The 21483-nt window shown below is 38.9% G+C and overlaps 1 protein-coding gene across 2 annotated transcripts in view; it reads right to left on the minus strand.

Moving 5' to 3' along the window:
• arid1b (AT rich interactive domain 1B (SWI1-like)) overlaps positions 1-21483 on the minus strand; it is a 947552-nt gene that overhangs the window by 481543 nt on the left and 444526 nt on the right. For both annotated transcript variants that reach the window (XM_041178734.1, XM_041178726.1), the window contains exon 3: positions 3469-3603. In XM_041178734.1, coding sequence (XP_041034668.1) covers positions 3469-3603 — 135 coding nt within the window. The remainder of the gene's footprint in view (positions 1-3468; positions 3604-21483) is intronic.

A 21483-nucleotide genomic window follows, 5' to 3' on the forward strand; every position in this document is an offset into this window, starting at 1 on the left:
ACCAGGTGACGTGTTAACTTTAAGTGATGATGTCCTATTTAGCAACTCCTTTATTTCTATTTCTATCTTATCCAAAATCTCTACTCCCCCTCTCCTCTACTGCTCCTGATAATTATCCAGCAATCTTGTGGGAATGTGCATGTTCCTATCTATTCTCAACTATGAAAACCACAATAGTACAATAAATAGAAAGAATGGCACCAGTACCAGTGTCACTGTGCCCTAGGAAGATTCAATGTTTTCAGGAATGAAAAAGGTGAAAAGGGGAAACAGGAAAAAAATGTTTCAAATTGATGGTTATGCTTCCAATATCATACTCATACCCAAGAACAGTGAAGAGATACACCAGGACTACTACTAAAGACATAATCTCACACACAATATTAGCCCAACAAATTTCACTTAGTTTCTGAATGGTGTAGGTACACTACTAGAACGTGATTTGTTTGACTGTTGAATTATCTCTTCCAAGTATGAGGACAATTTATTGCAATTCTTATTGTGGTTGAGAATATGTCTGACATCAACAAGGTGTATCTTAAATGAGTAGCCCATTTAGCTTTAACGTCTATCCAATGACTTAAGGGTGGAAGCGTAGAAGGAAAGCAAAAAAATTGTGGGGCAGGTGGGGTGATGTAAACAGTTTGATTACATAACTTCATAATATCCCTTCTGCTAGTTAGATGTCATTCCAAATCAGGGTGATATGTGCTTGGAGGAAAAATTGCAGGTGGTGGTATTGCCATGCCTCAATAGCCCATGACCTTCTAGGTGGTAGAAATCGCAGGTTGGAAAAGCTGTTGCAAGAGCCTTGGCAAGTTGCTGCAGGGCATCTTGTATATGACACAATGCTGCCATTGTGTGTCAGTGGTGGAGGGAATGAATGTTTAAAGCGGTGGATGGGATGCCAATCAAGCAAGCTGCTTTGTCCACTGCAGCCAGTGGAGAGTTTTCCCCCACTTCCTTTTGACCTCAATTTTGCTCTTTAATGCCAGATCTGGTCAAATGCACCTTGATATCAACGTCAGTCTGTCACGTCATGTCTGAAGTTCAGCTCTTTTGTCTATATTTGGATCAAGGCTGTTAAGAGGTCAGGAGAACAGTGGCCCTAGCAGAACCCAAACTGAGCATCAGTGAGCAGGATTTTGCTGAGTGCGTGCCGCTTAAACTGTCAATGACACCTTCCATCACTTGCTGACGATAGTGAGGACCTCAGGAGGAGGAGAAAGATCTTCCATTTAGAAATCTAGTTATAGATGGTTGCAAATGCTTTTGCCTCATCATTTGCAGTCACTTGCTGAACACTGTCATCAGTCCTGATGGAGATGTTCCTGAAGCCCCTTCCTCCTGTTAGTCGCTTAATTGTCTGCCAGTATTCATAACTAAATGGGGCAAAGCTGCAGAGTCTTGTTCAGATTGGTTGGTTGTGGGATCTTTTGGCTCCATTTATAAAAAGCTCCTTCCACTCCAGACTCTTAACCAGTCATAAAGAATACAGACACTAAAGGGATATTATAAAGTTATGTAATCTAACTGTTTATATCACCCCTCCTGCCCCACAATTTCTGCTTTCCTTCTACCCTTCCACCATTCCTCAAGACACTGAATCATGTTCTTTCACTGTCACTAGGTCAAAAGTCTCGAACTCCCTTCCTAATAGCACTGTGAGTGTACCTACACCATTAGACTGCAACAGTTTAAGAAAGCAGCTCACCACACTTCTGAAGGACAAATAGAGTTGGGCAACAACTGCTGGCCTTGCCAGTGATATTCACATCCCAGGAATGAATAAGAAAAATACAATTACATAGAATGCTGAGCACAAAAATAGGCCATTTGCCCCAAGTGGTCTGTACCAGTACTTATGTTCTATGAGACTCCTCCCACTCATCTTCATCTAAACCTATCAGCATAACCTATCCTTTCTCCCTCATGTGCTTATTTATCTAGCTTTTCCTTAAAATATTTACTTCAAGTATTCCTTGGTAGAGATTTCCACATTTTTACCACTCTTTAGGTAAGGAAGCTTCTCCTGAATTCCCTATTAGATTTACTGGACCTTATACTTATAGCCCCTCGTTTTGGTCTCCCCTGCAAATTAAACCACTCTCCCTTACGTCTACCCTAACAAACCCTTTCATAATCTTGAGGACATCAGGTCACCGCTCGGAGCCCTCTTTTTCCTGGAGAGAAGATCCCAGCCTGTTCAATCTTGCCCGATCATTATAACATCTCCGCTTTGGTATCACCCTTGTGAATCTTTCTTTTGCACCTTCTCTATCGCCTCTACATTGCTGTTTCCAATTGTCTCCTGCAGCACGGGAAGTGTTAATAGATGCCAGCACTGTAAAAGCTCCCTATTACAAGCATTTAAATTAATTTATTGTAGCCCTTTTCAAGGAATGTTATCTAGTTTTCTTCCTATGAACAAGTAAGATATTTCATACACAATCTCCAATTATTCTCATATAGCAGTTCAATATAGCTTAATGAGCCCTGTTGACACTGGATTTTCATCAAGAAATGCTACTGTTTGATTTTAATTCTTGGAACTTACAGGTTTGGTTACTACTAATTGGGATCAGTACACATCCTTTCAATAAATGGATAAAGGGAGGTCTATCATGGAGGTCTTTCTAATATAAAAACCTGCGTGTTGTGTTATGGTAATCAGAATACCGCAAATACAAAATAGATGTATTTGTAATAATGGGAAATCTTAAAGTAGGGTTTGGGGAAGTACATTTTGGAAACAACTTTAAGTACATGGCAAAGAATCAGAAGATAAAATCTTCCATTTTCTCTCAAAGGCAAAAATAATTCCTGACTTTTCACAAGAAGTCTTAGCAATGAAAACACTCCAATGACAACTTTAACACCTAGGGTGGAATTTTAAGCCGGCTGCATGTTACAGCCCACCCCCGCCATGACGGGGCCGTAAAATTCCACCCCAAGTTTTTCAGGAGTCACAAGTCTCTTTAAGCCTGATGAACTTCAAAGCTAGCTAATTTCAGCTGCAATAATTTGATTCTTAAAACTGAAATGCCGATTACCGCTCTTTTATCCAAGTAAATAATTAGGAGTCAAACCAAATGAGGACAAGAGTTGCTCAAGTGGCTGCTGTAGTTCAATGTATTTGGTAATTTCACTGCTTGCACTGACCAGAGCAATCATTCTCATCAGAATGTCACAAATAACTGGAATTCAGGAGAAGTAACTGCTCTGAGAGATCTCAAAAGTAGAAACATGAATCAAATAGCAATGATGAATGATAGGATAATTTTCCACAAGTTAAACATTTAAACACCATTTTACATTAATCAAGTTAGTCTAAAATTCAGACCAAGTATCAATGTTGGCAGTGCTCAATGCAAAGTAAATAATTTGCTCAGTTTTTCTTCTGTTAATGTGTGTCTGTAGTCCACTGGAAATCTATGGAACCCTAGTCTAGTAAGTAGATATGTTTACCTGTTGCGTTTGGTACCTCTGTTGTGTCTGTTGCATGTACGAAGGCTGCTGTTGTTGCTGCTGTTGATTGTAGTAAGGTTGCTGGCCCTGTTGGCAGTAACCGCTCATACCCTGCTGACTATACTGAGGGGGCATCTGAAGGAAAAGAGATTTCCATGAGACAGTTCAATGAAAGTACCTAGAGTAAAGCTCACACATGCTTCACTTTAACCTTCATTTAAACAATTGCACTATTTAAGGGTTTAAACCCCTTTAACTATAACTTTATATTCTAGCAATTTTCATCAGATTGCGAATATTTTTGTGAGATTTATTATGTGAACCTAAAGCCATAAGTGTTATTAATCTCACCAGCATTTACTTAATCTTTATCAAAAAGTACAGAATCTACAAGCTTATAATAACCTACCAATCTTACTCAACAGGGTACTTTTCTATATTATAAAATTAAAAAATGCTGGTTTCTGGACTGCACTATAGAAATGAGCAGTGCAGGAGAGAATTACCCCAAGCTGCCTTTTGTCATGCCTGGCAGAAATAAGGCAGTACACTTCCTTTCAACAGGACGAATTGTATGAAACCAGTCAAAATCTCTTTGACAAGCGTGAAACTGTTCAGACCTCCGAGTTTCTCCTACAGCATGGAATTTATCTGAATGCAAAAGCACTCACAGATTTCAAGTGTTCACAGAACAACTTGAATGGGCTGCACCTCAGTTACATATGTTTTGCAAAGGATCCAAAAGTCAAGTTTGGTTGGTTGACAAATTCCTGCAATTCATTTGGCACAGTCCATTATTCCAGCTTTGTTGTTTTTGTACATCAACAGATGACCTGGTCGCAATAGCAAATTTTACATTCCTTGCCATCCAATTGTCTGGAAACCAACATTTGCAGCTTCTTTTACACCAAGCTGCTGTTTTTCATAAAACAAAAACTTGTACCACCTCCAAAATGTAGAGAGAGAGAGAGCAGGGAAGCACAAGAAACAAGTAAATGATTTTAAACTTGAAAAGTTAAAGGGTGGCAACAATTAAACTTAAAACAATCTGCCTGAATTTGCTAAAAACTTGTGGATGGTAATGTTCCATCTATGGCATACACATTTTTGGTGCAGGAATACCAAGAAACAATGACCTGGATTTCGCAGTCAGTAACAAAGCACTGATGACCTCGAAGAAAGCTGCTGACAAAGATCTAGCAATTTCTATGGTATGGATTTATGCCTTCCTGATGTGAATTTGAAACCAAGTCAAGAAAATTGCTATGTGTCCAACAGCAGTGCTGTCATCAAAAAATGTAAGCAGCCAATCATATTAAAGTAGCCTCACAGACAACAAACTAGGAAGTATAAATGCATTTGTTATCCTTCACTTTAAATTTTACACGTAGCAAAATAAATAATTGGGGCATACCCATGGGATTAAGATAGAAACTGAGAAATCAACCTTTTTTAAAAAAGGTTTAAAAATGCAAAATACATCATAATAGAGAAATTTGAATTTCTACAAATATAAAATTAGCTTCCCAGTACCAGAGAGGTTTCTCAGCAGCAGTTATGAACTTAGTACACGTTTAAAAACCCAGTCACATCTCATTCAACAAGATGTAGCTATTTCAAGGGCTTTACAATGTGACTTATAGCATTAAAGATAAAGTTCTCGTCAGTTCAGTTCAGTGATTTCCACTTGATTGCAAATTCAACACTGCACCCTGTGGGGAAGCGCCAAATCGTGACAGCAACTCTGGGTTTCCACATTTAACTGCATATTTCTGAACCCCAGAAATTGCTGTCAGTTTCAGAGGAGAAATGACAACAAATCCTGACAATTTCACTGTCATTATAACCACAAAATCAGGGCCAACTGCCAAAATGAATTATGCTATTATTTGCACCACACCAGACTTTTCTTATATGCTGCCCCACAGGGGCCCTTGCCGATAAAGTTAAACAGCCCATTATCAAAGCTCTGAGCCCATTAAAATCAGTGTTAAGATAGAATTTACAGAATTAATGCTGCAGCCACATTAACCATTACAGAATAACACAGGGGGGCTCAGTTGCCTGAGGGTACCAATGTGTTTCACGAACTTCACTGAAATCCTAACCTTCAATTAAGTAATAAAATATGTTTTGACAGCCAGGGGTATTCCGATTTTCCCCAGACTGATATTCTTGTATTAATATTTATTGAGCTCGTTCCCTAAGTACGGATTGCAACTGGTAATGAAATATGACTTGGGATCACACTCAGTTTGACAGGCAACCCTCTATGTATGGGTCCTTTCTTATTGCCTATTTATATATTTATACTCAAATTAAACACAATCCAATTTTTTGTCTGTACATACTGCAATCCATCGCCACACCTTATCAGATCGAAGTAATTACTCTTAAACACGTCCCTGTTAAATGACCTGTTCTGTTCTATGTTGGGCACACTATCTTGGATATGTATCAGACATTGACTGCACTGCTTCCAATCGTCTGCTATGCTTGCTGTGACATATTCTAATTATTTTTCCAACAAACTGTGGCATGAACTCTCCACTGGGATATTAAAATGGCATCAACTGGGGTAGAGGGGTCTGAGAGAGAAAAATACGACAAGAGGTGTTTATTTAAACTTAAAAATATTTTTGCAGGTCAAGCTCAGTATCATAATGGCAATGCTACAGCTGCTATTTAAGTGTTTTTATTACAATAATATCTGGTTGGCTGAGTTTCATATGCAAGTTGAAAGCTTAAAATGCACCTGAGCCTGAAGGATAATCACTTTGCTGGGCTGCCCAGCAGTCTAAATGGCTGAAGTATTGGCAGCCTGGAGATAAAATACTTCAAAAATGCAGTCTGACTTCTAAAAGCAAAAAAGTGCCCTTAGAAAGATACAATACAATTCTGAAATTTCAGCAATAAATCACTTTTCTTCAAATGAACTTTAGTTCATTGTTGAAAGTCTAATTTGCAGTGTACTTTGCTACACTAGGGACAGAATTATACCAGTGTCTAGCACTGAGAACACATTCACAGCATTTAACTGCTATACTATTTCTTCAATTCGATAGTATCACAGGTCCCATCAGCAAATGTTTTCCATTAACAATTTCTATTCACTAACAGAATTCTGCTCGTCATGCCCCTTTAAGTGAAGGCATTGACTTCTGCATGTAGAGTTACTCATATCAATATGCATCTTCTCTTACATTGCTGGTACAATTCCCTTTGTTACTTTTCAATTTGCATATTTGGAAGCCCCAGCTTATATTCTATTTATGTTTTCGTTGTGATTAGATGTATATAGATATACAAGCTAACAAATAGTTGGCACTTAAATTTAACTGTTGCATTCAGTTAACAAGCCACAGTAAAATCAACAAAACTTTGAATTCAAGGCTTAATTTCATTGCTAGCAACTTATTGTAATCTAGACTTTAGTTCCCTACCTTTCTTATCAGTATATGTACATGCTTATGGAAGAAAGAAGTGGAGCAGTAAAAAGATTGAAGCTAATTGTGATGTTTAACCTAAAAGTATTGTGGCATTACAGCCATCAAAGCAATATCAAGTCCCTTTCCCCTTCCAGCAAGATAAACTATTAATTTCATCTTCTAGGAAGATTTAATGTACGTGGTCAAATGAAATTTTCTGCCATTTTCCATATTTCCCAACCTCAGTGCAATAAAGAATTTATTCAGGCAACAAAGAATGAAAAAGAAAAAGCACTTATTACTCTGCTTTATCGTACAGTCGTCATTCAGGTAGACACCAACTGTATGAAACTTCAATTATAGCACTTTAAAGTAGGTTTGTGCAGCATCCTTTCTCCCATGAGTATAGACGTTCATCACCTTTCTACATAATACATGTAAGAGGAACAATCAAAACTAACTTGAGCAGAAAGAAGTTAGTTTACATTCACTAATTCCTAACAGTGGGAAATAGCATTTCTTTGCAATTAGATTGCCAAATAAGCCTAAAGAAAGGACAAACTATCCCATGCACTGAGATTCAGCAAAGTATGGGACATACCTGCTGACAATCTTAATGCACATTATCAGTAGGCTACAGTAAATTAGTATTTTGATTCTCAAACTTAATTCTCAAAAGATTACAAGACCAGGTGACTTGTTACAGAACAAAAAAAACAGCCAATTTCCAGCAAGTCAAATGTCTTTAGTCAGTATAAATTGGATAATAATTAAGTGCATCAAGCTTCATCAGATTCATCCACTAACTCTAAACTATTTCTGAAAGGTATATTCTGCAATTCACAAGCATTCTTGGAGGTGTGATGTTTTTCTCCTGTAACCCCAATAGCTATTTGCAGCCAAGTACCAAATACATTAGCTAGAAAAGATTCAGAAGTGCAATGGTACAATCACTCAATTTTTCTTTTAAAAAGCAGATAGCCCAGTAAATTAACCTAATGCGTAGCTCAGTCATACAGTCAAAGAAGGTTCCAGGTTCAATCCATGTAGTTAGCTCCCTGCCAGGGTGGTGGTAAGGCAATTGGTCTCAGCATCCATGGTGATGAGACTAATATGCCACAGTTCCTATTTCTAATTGGTAACAGGCACCCCATGCTCAGAGTGAAAGTGTCCCCTTTGGATGAGGACAGGATCTGGAGTTCAATTTTGATTATCCATGCCCACTTTAGTGTCAAATCACCTGGCAACAATCCCTGCCAAAACTCTCAAATTAGTGGTGAACTCTCACAAAGGGCAACTAAGCATTCAGGGAACTATAATGCACATAGATACCGCTAATTACAATAATGTTATTATTCATGCTTCACACTTTATCAAAACTGAGATTTTCATGTCCCACAGATCAGATTTACTTTTAACATTTTGCATTCTTTACTCAGTGCTATATTATGGGATGCTTTTGTGGGTGAATCATGGATGATTTGTATGCCTCTCAGTTATTCAGCTGGGTGGAAATGCCCTTGCCTGGTTCCATTCCTGTCTATCCAGTTGTAGCAGAAAATCACCTACAGTGGTAGTTCTTCTCTTTCATACACCATACAAGCTCTGGTGTCCCCAAGGATTTATCCTTGGCTCTGAAGAGTCACACAGACTCAAGGCATTAACTCTGTTTTTCTCTCCACAGATGCTGCGAGACTTGCTGAGTTTTTCCAGCATTTTCTATTTTTATTTATCCTTAGCCCCCTATTTCTCACATGCTGTCCCGCAGTAACATCATGCAAAAATACATCAAATTTCACATGTATGCTGAGGGCATCAAGTCAACCGTTCCATCTACTGCATCTGACATAGGAATATAGGAAACAGAGGCAGGAGTAGACCATTCGGCTCTTCGTGTCTGCTCTGCCATTCATTACATCATGGCTGATCTTCTATCTCAATGTCATTTTTCTGCACTATCCCCATAAATCTTGATGGCTTTACTATCTACAAATCTATCAACCTCTGTCTTGAACATACTTAAAGACTGAACCTCCATAGCCTTTTTGGGTAGAGAATTCTAAAAATTTATCATCCTCTCAATGAGCAAATTCCTCCTCATCTAAGCCCTAAATGGTCTACCTCTCATTCTGAGACTGTGTCCCCTAGTTCTGGATTTCCTCCCCACATCCCATCCAGTGCAGGGAACATCCTTCTGCACCTACCTCGTTGAGTCTGTAAGAATTCTGTTTGTTTCAATGAGATTGCCTCTCATTCTTCTAAACTCTAGAGAACATAGGCCCAGTCTCCTCAATCTCTCCTCATAGGACAATCCCGTCATCCCAAGAATTAGTCTGGTGAACCTTCATCACACTTTTTCTGTGGCAAATATATCCTTCCTTAGGTAAGGGAGTCCAAAACTGCATGCAATACTCCAGGTGAGGTCTCATCAAGGCATTATAGAATTGTAGAAAGAGATCTTTACCCCTGTACTCAAGGCCAAAATACTATTTGCTGTTCTGATTGCTTGCTGACCATGCCAGCTTTTGGTGACTCATGAACAAGGATACCCAGATCCCTTTGGATATCAACACTTCTCAATCTCTCACTCAGAAATACTCTCCACCTATCAAAATGGATAACTTCACATTTTTTTCAGATTATATTCCATCTGCCATGTTCTTTCCTACTTACTTAGCTGTCTAAATCCCCTGGAAGCCTCTTTGTATCCTCCACATAACACACATTCCCACCTAGTTTTGTGTCATCTGCAAACTTGGAAATATTACATTTGGTCCCCTATCCAACTCATTGATACAGATTGTGAATAGCTGGGGCCCGAGCATTGATTCTTGCAGTACCCCATTAGTGACAGCATGCCAACCTGATAATAACTAGCTTTTTCCTACTCTATTTTCTGTACGTTAACCAATTCTCAATCCATGCCAGTATACTACCCCCTATCCCATGCACTCTAATTTTGTTTACTAACCTCTTTTGTGGGACCTTATGGAAAGCCTTCTGAAAATCCAAATACATGACATCCATTGGTTCCTCCTTATCTATTCTGCTGGTTACATCCTCAAATTACTCCAAAAGGTTTGTCAAACATGATTTTCCTTTCATAAATCCATGTTGACTCTGCCCAATCCTGCCTTTATTTTCAAGTGTTCAGTTATCACTTCCTTTATAATAGATTCAAGCATTTTCCCTCCTACTGATATCAGCTTAACAGTCCTGTAGTTCCCAGTTTGTTCTCTCCCTCCTTTCTTAAATAGTGGGGTTATATTTGCTACTTTCCAATCTGCAGGAACCATTCCAGAATCTACAAAAGTTTGGAAGATAACCACCAATGCGTCCACTATCTCTACAACCATCTCTTTCAACACTGTAAATCATTAGGTTCAGGGGATTTATCAACTTTCATTCCCATTAATTTCTCCAGTACTACTTTTTTACTGATATTAATTTCTTTCAGTTCCTCATTCTGGCTCGTCCCTTGTCATGTTGCTGGTATGACATCTGGTACTAGACAGGCAAACATTGCACCAATTAAACATTGGGAAGACAGAGGCCATTGTCTTTTGGTCCCTGGCACAAAATTCATCCCTTTCCTGAGCTGCTGTATCAGTCTGAACCAGGCCATTCACAACCTTAGCATCCTATTGAACCTGAGACAATATCCTCTTTTTCACTAAGACCAACTATTTTTACCTTCATAACATCACCCATTTCTGCCCTTTGCCTCAGGTCATCTGTTGCTGAAATCCTCATCTATGCCTTTGTTATCTCTAGACTCAACTATTCCAATGCTCTTCTGATTGGCCTCCGATCTTGCAACCTTCATAAACCTCAACTCATTCACAACACTACACCCATTTCCAAACTCATACCAATCCCATTCACCCATCCTTCCTGTGCCCGCTGATTTACAGCAGCTCCCAGTCCAGTAATGTATCAATTTTTTAAAATTCTCATTCGTGTTCCCAAATCCTTCCCTGATTTTACTCCTCTCTATCTTTATAATCTCTGAGATCTCTCTGCACTCCTCCAATTCTGGCCTCTTGTGCATCCTTGATTTTAATTGCCTCATCATTGACAACCATGTTTTCAGCTGAAAGGTACTAAGCTCTAGAATCTCCTCCTTTAACTTCTTTAGTGCTCTCTTCTCCTTTAAGATGTTCCTTAAAACCTGTCTCTTTGACCAAGCTTTTGCTCGTCTATTCTAATGTCTCAATTAAATGATTTGGAGTCAAATTTTGTCTGATAACATTCTTGTGAAACACATTGGGGTACTTAACTTTGGTAAAGGCACTATATAAAATGCAAGTTGTTGTTAGTGTTTCTGGTAAATGCAGTCGACTATTCAGTTCTTCCAAGTTTGTTTGAAACAAATTTCTACAGATATTAATGTAATTTATAATAGCTATTGTATGATTAAAGTCCAAGTAGGTTGGATGAAAATAGTCACAGTTGTCATTTTGCAAATAATACAATATGCAGTACAAACACTGTTAAGTAAAATTTAGTTTTCCTGTAATCTAACTGGACCAGTGGCGAGAAACACTTTTCATTAATTGCCATTTTATTCCATGCCTGGACGGTTGGTGAAACTTGGTTTCCAATTGAAGACATACCTTCTCTGCCAGCTAGCAAGATATTGGCACATTTATACACAGTTTGAATACAAAATGTCCAGTTGATTGCTAATTCATTTGATAGGAATGAATGCAACTTTAAAGGAAGTTCAATGGAAAATAATGACTAATTTTCTAGAAATGTAGAATTTGTGTTGTTTTTTCATTGTTAACAAAAATATAAGTCGCCCACAACTGAGAAAAGAGTGATCCTTCCTAAAAATAGTGAGGAAACAACTACTTGAATTTAGCACTTTAGTGTAGAAAAGCATCCCAAAGCATTCACAGACAGTAAGTCAGTGACAAATGGATTAATTATCCAAATTTATAGAAAAGGCACCAAGAATTTGACTCACAACGCTGCGTAGTTGTATCCAAAATGAATAATTCGTTATTTTCACATGAAAGTTAATTTTAGGTTTACCATGATAGATCTATTATAAACTCTCCTGTTCAGAATGCTTGAGATCTAGGCATTTCTGGATTTCGAAATTTTCTGTATTATAGAATAACTTTAGAATGCCTCACCACAAGTGTGTGAGCTGGATATGAACATGTGCCTGAGACATAAAACATGCCAAAACTAGTTTTAAGACGCCAAAGTGTGTGTTGTTATGGCCACAGCTGTGTTAATTGCTGCGCAAATCAATTCCCAGAGGGAAACTAGGCTTAAGGGCCAAAACCTTTTTTTCTGTATTCTGATAACGAGAAGATGACGTACTGATCTCCGCAAAAGGAGGTCCAGTAACACTCCTGGGTTTTTAAAAATTAAAAGTAAAAATTTTTATAAACAAGAAAGAAAAGAAAACTTAAGCACACAGGATTATAGTTACACAATTATGGTTAGTCTTACAAAACATTACCCCAAAGCTCTCTACTTGGTCAAACCCACAAGTAAACACTTCCCAGGTAACACTCCCTTATAGGTATTCAAATATGAAAAATCCAGTAATATCACACAAGGCAAACTGCTGTAGCTTCAATAAAGGTGTACCACATGACCTTTACCCTCTTCCATTTTATGGAATGAAATCCACTTCAGAATAAAACTGCTTGCTGCAGCCAAAGACTTCTCAACAGCTCAAACAGCTCCAGCTATCTCCATAGATATAAAAACAAAAAACTGCGGATGCTGGAAATCCAAAACAAAAAATAAAAAACACCTGGAAAAACTCAGCAGGTCTGGCAGCATCGGCGGAGAAGAGTACAGTTGACGTTTCGAGTCATGACCCTTCAACAGAACTAAGTAAAAATAGGAGAGGGGTGAAATATAAGCTGGTTTAAAGGTGGGGGGTGGGGGGGTGTGGGGGGTGGTTATTGGGACAAGCAAGCAGTGATAGGGAGAGATAGCCAATGTATTTTGGAGAAACCAAACGCAGACTGGGTGACCGCTTTGCAGAACACCTTCGGTCTGTCCGCAAGAATGACCCAGACTTCCCTGCCGCTTGCCATTTTAACACTCCACCCTGCTTTCTTGCCCACATGTCTGTCCTTGGCTTGCTGCATTGTTCCAGTGAAGCTCAACGCAAACTGGAGGAACAGCACCTCATCTTCCGACTAGGCACTTTACAGCCTTCCGGTCTGAATATTGAGTTCAACAATTTTAGATCTTAAACTCCTTCCTCCATCCCCACCCCCTTTCCGTTTCTTCCCCCTCCTTTTTGTTTTTTCCAATAATTTTTATAGATTTTTCTTTTCCCACCTATTTCCATTATTTTTAATGAATTCCACCGATCATTTATTTATACCTTTTATGCCCTTTTAGTCTTATTTCACCCCACCCCCACTAGAGCTATCTATACCTTGCTTGTCCTGCTATCCATTCTTAATTAGCACATTCTTTTAGATAATATCACCACCTTCAACACCTCTTTGTTCTTTTGTCTGTGACAGCTTTTGGTTATCTCCTCCTTTCACTGCTTGCTTGTCCCAACAACCACGCCCCCCCCACCCCCCCCCCCCCCCACTTAAACCAGCTTATATTTCACCCCTCTCCTATTTTTACTTAGTTCTGTTGAAGGGTCATGAGGACTCAATACGTCAACTGTACTTTTCTCCGCCGATGCTACCAGACCTGCTGAATTTTTCCAGGTTTTTTTTTGTTCCAGCTTTTTCCAGCCATTTTCAGCTTAACAGCTATACAGCCACCACTCCAGCTCAACAGCTAACTTCAGCTAGCTACAGTAACTTTAATGTATCTTTTGTTCCCTTTCACGTCATTCCCATTGTTCTCACAGCCCTTTGAAACTCAAACCCTTCCAAATATAAGAACTTTCAGCTTCCATCTTGTCTTTACTTTTGGGTCAATAAAAATATATATAAAAAAATATATCCCCCCTACTATTCACCTATGGACTCCTGCAAGATGCAAACATTTTCCTTTTTACCCCTTTGAAATACAAACAACCTCTCAACTTATCTAAAAATGCAAATGTTAGATCTAACCTATTTACCTGCGGCTTAACTTAACACCTGTTATCCTTTGTGTCCAAAATCCCAGACAACCTGACTACTACCAACCTCTTGCTCAGCTTAATTAAATCACACAAACAGAGATCCAGCCTTCTTTACAGAACAAAACAATATTCTCACAAAATATTTTTAAAAAATCCATTCTCTCAGTGCTTTGAAATCCATTTGTTTGAAAATATGGACAGGGATGCGAAGGGTTCCAGGATAAAATTGAGCATCATCAACAGTTAAGCAATACACTCCTTTATAAACATTCTTTAAGGCTTGTAACTCCCAATGCATTCATAGTACACATTTGAAGACACTTAGTTATCTCAAGCTTCTACATAATCTGTATCAGTGCTTCCCAAACTGTTTTCCAAAGTGACCCATTTGAACACACAGTAATTAACCCCTCTCCACACACACAGTCAGTATCTCCCCCCCAACCCCAGCAGAGTAATCAGCCCTCTCTCCCCCATCTTCCTCCAGCCCCCACACAAACACAGCAATCAGCCCCTCCTCTCCAAAAACACAGTAATCAAGTAATCAGGTCGTCTCTGCACCACACACACACACACACACACACACAAAGACAGGAGCAGAAACATAGCAAATAGGAACATCGGAATATAGGAGTTAGGGAGGAGTAGGCCATTCAGCCCTTCAAGTCTGCTTCACCATTCAATAAAAAAAGTTTGAAGCCATCACTCACCTTCCCAGCTCAGACCCATGACCTGGTTTTTCCCGCACTCTAGACACAGGCAGTCACTGAGTTACACTTGCTGGCGATTTGTTGCAGCACTGCGAGTGGCCAGTCTGAGACTTGCAGAGTCGGCTCAAAAAAAATTCCAGACAACTTGTGTTTCCAGATTTTGGAGTTCCGGACTGGAGAGATTATAGTGTCCTGTAGCCTTGAATGCTAATAGTTATTTAGAAAAAAAATCATAATTGCTATTTCCTTTGCCCAATAGTTCAGTAACCCTTTTAAATGTTACAGAAATAAATTTCAGGTATCAAGACAGTCAGCAAAACCAGTTTAGAACTGTACCAATTAATGAAGTCAGAAATAAGATCTGTAATTACTTGTCAGTTAAAACTTTACTTGTGCACTTTATTGTAGGATCTTTTTCTTATACACACAAGATATGCACACCACCTTTCACCCATCTTCATGAGTTTCACTCATAAAACACACACCCAACTGTACAGCCTTGTTCTGTATTTTACATCAACAGGAAGCAGCAATGATTTTTGCCATTATGGTCCTACAGAGCCAGCTTAATTAACTTGTCTTCAAACCAGTCCATCAGTATTTGCATGAAAGTGCAGTACACACCTTTTAAATGAGTGGATTATCCACCTCAGCCTCCTCCTGAGGCCCCACCGTCACAGACTTCAGTCTTCGCTAGGTCTATTCACTCTACATGATAACAGCTGAAGGTACTGGATACAACAAAGTTTATGGGCTCTGGCTTCTGCGGAACAGTTCACAAGAAGAGTCATATGAGATTCAAAATGTTAACTCTGTTTCTCTCTCCACAGATGCTGCCAGACCCATGGAGTTTTTCCAGCACTTTATTTTAATTTCACAATTTGAGGATATTGTTTCTCCTCAACAAAGCAGTCAGCCAATCTATTGATAATTCCAAATAAATCCATTCTTCTTCAAACAATTATTTCAACCTTCAAATTTTAGTTCAAGTCAATCCTCCCTAAAGATGATGATTTCGCCAAGAAGACAAGACATTCTTATTATTTAAGCCTTGAAGCTTTATTGATTTCACTCACTCCATTCTGGTTCAGAGTCAAAAGAGCACATTATTTCAAAATTCCTTTTCCAGCCTGCTTTGTGATTTTTATGCTTCTCACCATAATGATGGCCAAGAATATATTCACCAGGTATTTGAATCTTCAGGATAAGTTAAATTATTTTAAAGATGTTTTGTTGCAGCTTTGATTTATATAGTAAATATTACTAGAATGAGTAATAAACAGCATCCAAAAAAACTAAGATAAAAGCAAAAAACTGCAGATGCTGGCAATCCAAAACAAAAATAAAAATACTTGGAAAAACTCAGCAGGTCTGACAGCATCTGCGGAGAGGAACACAGTTAACGTTTCGAGTCTGTATGACTCTTCAACAGAACTAAGGAAAAAAAACTAAGTATTCTTTACTGCTTGTAATGCAAATTGTTTTGGAAAACACTTACAATCAAATTTCATTAACCAAATACCAAGCCATCTATTCTGCTTTCTATCTTACGAAGAGCTCTCGTTTGTTTTATTTAGTTTGCTTTTGACAAACAACTATTGAATACAATTACAAAATATGGAGGTCAACTAATACATGTTAATGAGGGTCCTTGGTACAATGCTGATACTTCTGCACTGAGTAGCTCCACAAATGTTCAAGTGCTAGTCTTAACTGATACGTAATAAAGATAAGCTTTCTTTCTCTGTTTAAGACCTTTCTGCCATTGTGCGCCGAGGGGCTGGGAAAGGTATAGACCCCGCGGGCTGTACGACTCACAATAAATGTATGTAGTGAAAACTAAATGTATCATAATTGTATTGAAGCACTGCAGAGTGCACCATGTTGTATGTTGATAACTCCAATACCATTGCAGTGCCTGACTGTCTGTAATGACCATATTGAAATGACTGTAATATTCATTGATTGTATTGAAGCACCTCGTGATCCATGTCTAAATGTTGAATATGATTGTACTTTTTGTAATGGCCATTTAGAAATATTTTGTAATGTTCTTTCACATGTTTTATGAATAAAGTATATTTTTCTAATAAAAAAAGATAAGCTTTCTTTCTCTTTGCGAGTTAAGTGTCCAGACAGCCCTTTCAGAATGTCACCAGATCTGAGCAGACTGAAAACACTGCTGATACCAAAAACACAATAGCAAAACACAATAGCAAATGATACCAGGTAAACTTCTAGCAGCAAAACTCAACAACATTATCCCAAGCACTTAACACTTCAAGTCAGGATTAACACCCACCGCTTATTAAAATACATGAGCCTACGATCAAAAAATATGAAATGCATGATTTTAAAAAATGCTGCCAGGAAGGCAATAGTGAGTTACAACACAGTAACACAAGTTTTCCAACAGAAAGAAGTGTACTTTTTACGAAACCTACTGAATGTTTAACTTGGTCAAAAGTTAAGAGTTGATTTGAATGTTTAAAGAATGTGTAAGCGTTCCTCAAAAACATTTAAATTTTAACCAATGGGAGGGAGCATCCGTACAAGCCAGTGAATATACAGTGTACAGAGCTTGACCACAGTCAGGTAACCAATAGAAACTGCATTCAAGTGACTTGCCAGTGTATTTGCTGGCCCACTCTTAGCAGTTTTATTTTGGTATATTAAAGAAAGTGCCATATTGCAAAGTACTGCAATTCAGGGAGAATTAAAACTAAAAAGTACTGTACCAAGCAGGGTGACCAACTCTGAGGAAATAGAATCATAAAATTGTTACAGCACAGGAGGCAGCCATTCGGCCAGCTGTATCTTCACCGACTCTCTGCAAGAGCAATCACCTAATACCACTCCCCTCGTCCTCCTCTCAGTTCACAATATTTCCAAGTTTTATGGCATCTTCAAATTTTCAAATTGTATCCTGCATACACAAGTCTAAGTCATTAACATATATCAAGAAAAGTACTGGTCCTAGAACCAACCCCAGGGGAACCTGCTGTATACCTTCCTCCAGTGTGAAAAGCAACCTTTCCACCATTACTCTCTAATTCTTGTCACTCAAAGAACTTTGATAAAGTGCCACATCTTCAACTTGCTAGCAATGTTGAAGCCCATGAAATAAAGGGACTCGACCGGTGGGGGAGAAATACTGGTGGGGCAACGTGTGGTGGAGAAGTGCGGGGACGGAGTTGCTGTCAGGAGTGGGTGGCAATGGGCCAACTACAAAACTAAGCCCCTCGCAACATCCCACACATAATATACTTTATTTACAGTTTCCCTCCTCAACTCCCTCAATATTCTGCGCACGGCTCAGACAACGCTCCACACTCCCACTCACCATTCCCTCTTCCCAACTCCCCTCACCCCACTCACTCAGTCATTCAGCAACCCCTCTCCTCAATCCACCCTCATTCGCCATTCCCTCTCCCCCTCAGACTCAGACTTGGGCATACTCCCATCCTGAGATTCAGGCTGTGCCTCCTCTCCCCCAGAACAGACTGTGGGACACCTTCTCCCCATGGGCCTGTCCACTGATCCCCTCACTGCCTTCATCTGTCGAACCTTGCAAGCTTTAGCAACATTTCTTTAAAACGTACCTTTCATTCAGAGCACTGGCTCCAGGCCTCCTCATGAGCTGTGGCTGAATGGGCTGACTGAAACTGCCACAGATGTGCAGGAGCACAGAGCACATGCACAGAAACCAAATATACAAGAGCAACAGCAAAAGGAAACCCTCAAGCAGTCTCCCAGTTGCTGCCCAACATGGGACAAATGGTGCCCTGGAGAACCAAATGACAATAAATTATGGGATAATTCTGTAAAATACAGGATGATTGTTCACCCTGGTATCTGAGGAGCACTGTGCTGTCAGAGGTGCCGTCTTTTGAACGAGATGTTAAACAGAGGCCCCATCTGCCTGCTCAGGTTGATGCAAAAAATTCCATGGCATTGTTTTCAAGAAAAAGCGAGGTGGCAGGGGTATTATCCCCAATGTCCTGGCCAATATTGATCCCTCAATCAACATCTCCAGTTTCTTTGGTCATTGTTGCTTTTTGTGCAAAGTTGCTGTTTGAAAATTAGCTGCCGCTTTTCCCACAGTGACTACACTTCAAAAAGTACTAGAATGACTATAAAACACTTCAAGACATTCAGTCATTCTGAAAAGCACTACATAAATGCAAGTCTTTCTTTTAATTTTCATTATTTCCTCCTCAAGGCAGACTGTTATTATAAGGCATTAAGAGGAAATGCAAAAAGAGCCAAACATCCTCATTTTATGTTTACTACACTTCAGTGACTTCATTCCAATTTCACAAATTCATTCCAAAAACTGTAGCACAACATTCTTGGTGCCATCTCACATGAGCTCAGCTCCAAAATATCATCCATCAGTGGTAAAAGGATTTGCCAGTTGCAACGTAATCATTACCATGCAGAGCACTGACCATTTTCGTGCTTGACTGAATACACTAATACTCTCCTTCCCCATGAACTCCTGATGGATGATGAACTACATCTAGCTGTTACAAAGGGACATACTGAAAGGCTCTGGCCCAAGTGGCTGCTTTTCACAGGATTTGCTCAATGTTAATCAGCAAACACAATAAGAGCAAGAGGTAACAACACCTAATCAGAGATTATAATTCCAATACCAAATAAAGAAAATGCTACCAAATTGTTCTGGAAGTGAAAGTAAAGTTGCTCTTGTTTTAAGCGATTATTTTTTCCTTTCATTTAAATTGATGATCATTGTGCAAAGGACACTGGACAGTTCAATATCAAGGGCACTGCATCATTTACACTCCTTCCTTTCAATCTCAACTAAACAATCATTTGAACCTCATCTCAATTATAAGGATTGTAATCATGACCAGAGCAACACATGAAATTATGATTTACATAGTAATACAGCTTTATTTTTCCAATTTAAGGTCAGTTACACAAAACTCAACATTTCAAAATGAGGTAATTAGAAGCATTCCCCAAAGAAAGACAAAAATAATTTGGGCCTTAAGACACAAATAAGATTCCATTACTCAACCAGCAACAATTATTTTCTTCACGTGCGATAGTTATCAGACACCTTAAAAGGAATAGAACATATGAACAGAGTATTTTGAACATACTCTCATTTTCCCTACAATTAGTTAATGGTGGTGTATTGATTGTTGCCTGTCCCATGCACAAAGTGAGAACAATGGCAGCAAAACTGGAGACAAATCCAACACATTCCTAGGCAACAGAAACTTCAAATTTCTAAGTCATCTTTTCACCACAACAACACAACAGAGCTGCGGAATAAAACTAATGATCAGCCACAGTCAACTTAGCAAGGCAAGCCTGCTCCATGTCTGTTCATCACAAGTCATTAAACGGTTGTGGTTTACAAAATTTACGTCACAACAGATCAAACACACACAGCAATTATGACTTCTGCCAATTTTTCTTATAGAATGGTTAAACACTACAAAGAGCTCCAATTTGGTCTGTTAAGAGCAGGAATTCTATCCTTTCTTCTCTTGGGGGCTAAATTATATCATGCAACCTACTGTTATTAGCCAATTGACTTTGCTGCCAGAACTTGAAACACTAGATAACTCAGGGAAACAAGATCTTCTTAAACACACAGGCGCAGAGTTTCCACTTGATTTTGCATATTTTTTTCAGCACCATTCGCACAAAATTGCAGTCAGTAGTTTCGGCAACCTTTCGTGCTATAATTGAAAAAGTGCTCATTTAAGGAACATTTGGTGCCAGCTCTGAGCACAAAATTGACCATGCCTCAGATTGAATTAATCATTATTGCAAGTTTTTGCAAACTGTGCTCATTTCCCAGCATTCAAGGAGGCTTTAAAAATTAAGCAACAATTTTGGTGCCAGGACACTAATAGGCATGCTTTAAAAGATTTGAATTTATAAAGATTTACTGAAAAATTGATTCCTGCATACTAAGATAACTAGAAAATGGACCTGTATAGTTATAAAGTCATTCTCAATAATTTAAAATTCGGGTATTCACAGCCAGTAGACAAGGTACTGATTAAATTGTTTATGATTTGCGATAAACCCATTTTCAGCTGTATTAATCAAACTGCCATAGTTACTACTTCTAAAAATATTAAGGAACATTTTTCAAGTAACTTTTTTTAAAACAAAAGAAGGTCTAAACCTTTTGTCCACAAAATGCAGGATAAATCCCATTAATGCCCCATTAACTGACTGTCAATCAAGCAATCATTGGCAAAATGATTGAAGTTGTTGTTGTCAACAGTGCTCTGAAGCAGCACTTGTTCAACAATAACCAGCTCATTGATGCTGAGTTTGGGTTCCACAAAGGCCATTCCGTTCCAGGCCGCATTACACACTTGATCTAAGCATAGAAAAAGAAGAGCTGAAGTCCAGCAGTGAGCTGAAACAGACTGTCCTTGACATCAAGGCAGCATTTGATCAAGTGTGGCATCAAGGTGCCCCAGCAAAACTGAAGCCAATGAGAATCAAGGAGAAAATTCTCCAACAGCTGGAGTCATACTTAGCACAAAGGAAGATGGTTGTTGAATGCCAATCACTTCACTTCCTGGATGCCACTGAAGGGGTTCCCCAGGGCAGGTAATAGACTCAACCATTTTCAGCCGCTTCATCCTGGGGTTTCCCTCCATCATAAAGTCAGAAGTGGGATATTCGCTGATGACTCCACAGTGTTCAATATAATTCGCAACTCCTGGGATACTGAAGCAGTCCTTGCCCACATGCAGCAAGACCTGGATAATATTCAAGTTTGGGCTGACATAGAAACATAGAA

The sequence above is a fragment of the Carcharodon carcharias genome, chromosome 2 (genome assembly GCF_017639515.1).
Source record: "Carcharodon carcharias isolate sCarCar2 chromosome 2, sCarCar2.pri, whole genome shotgun sequence".
NCBI lineage: Eukaryota > Metazoa > Chordata > Chondrichthyes > Lamniformes > Lamnidae > Carcharodon > Carcharodon carcharias.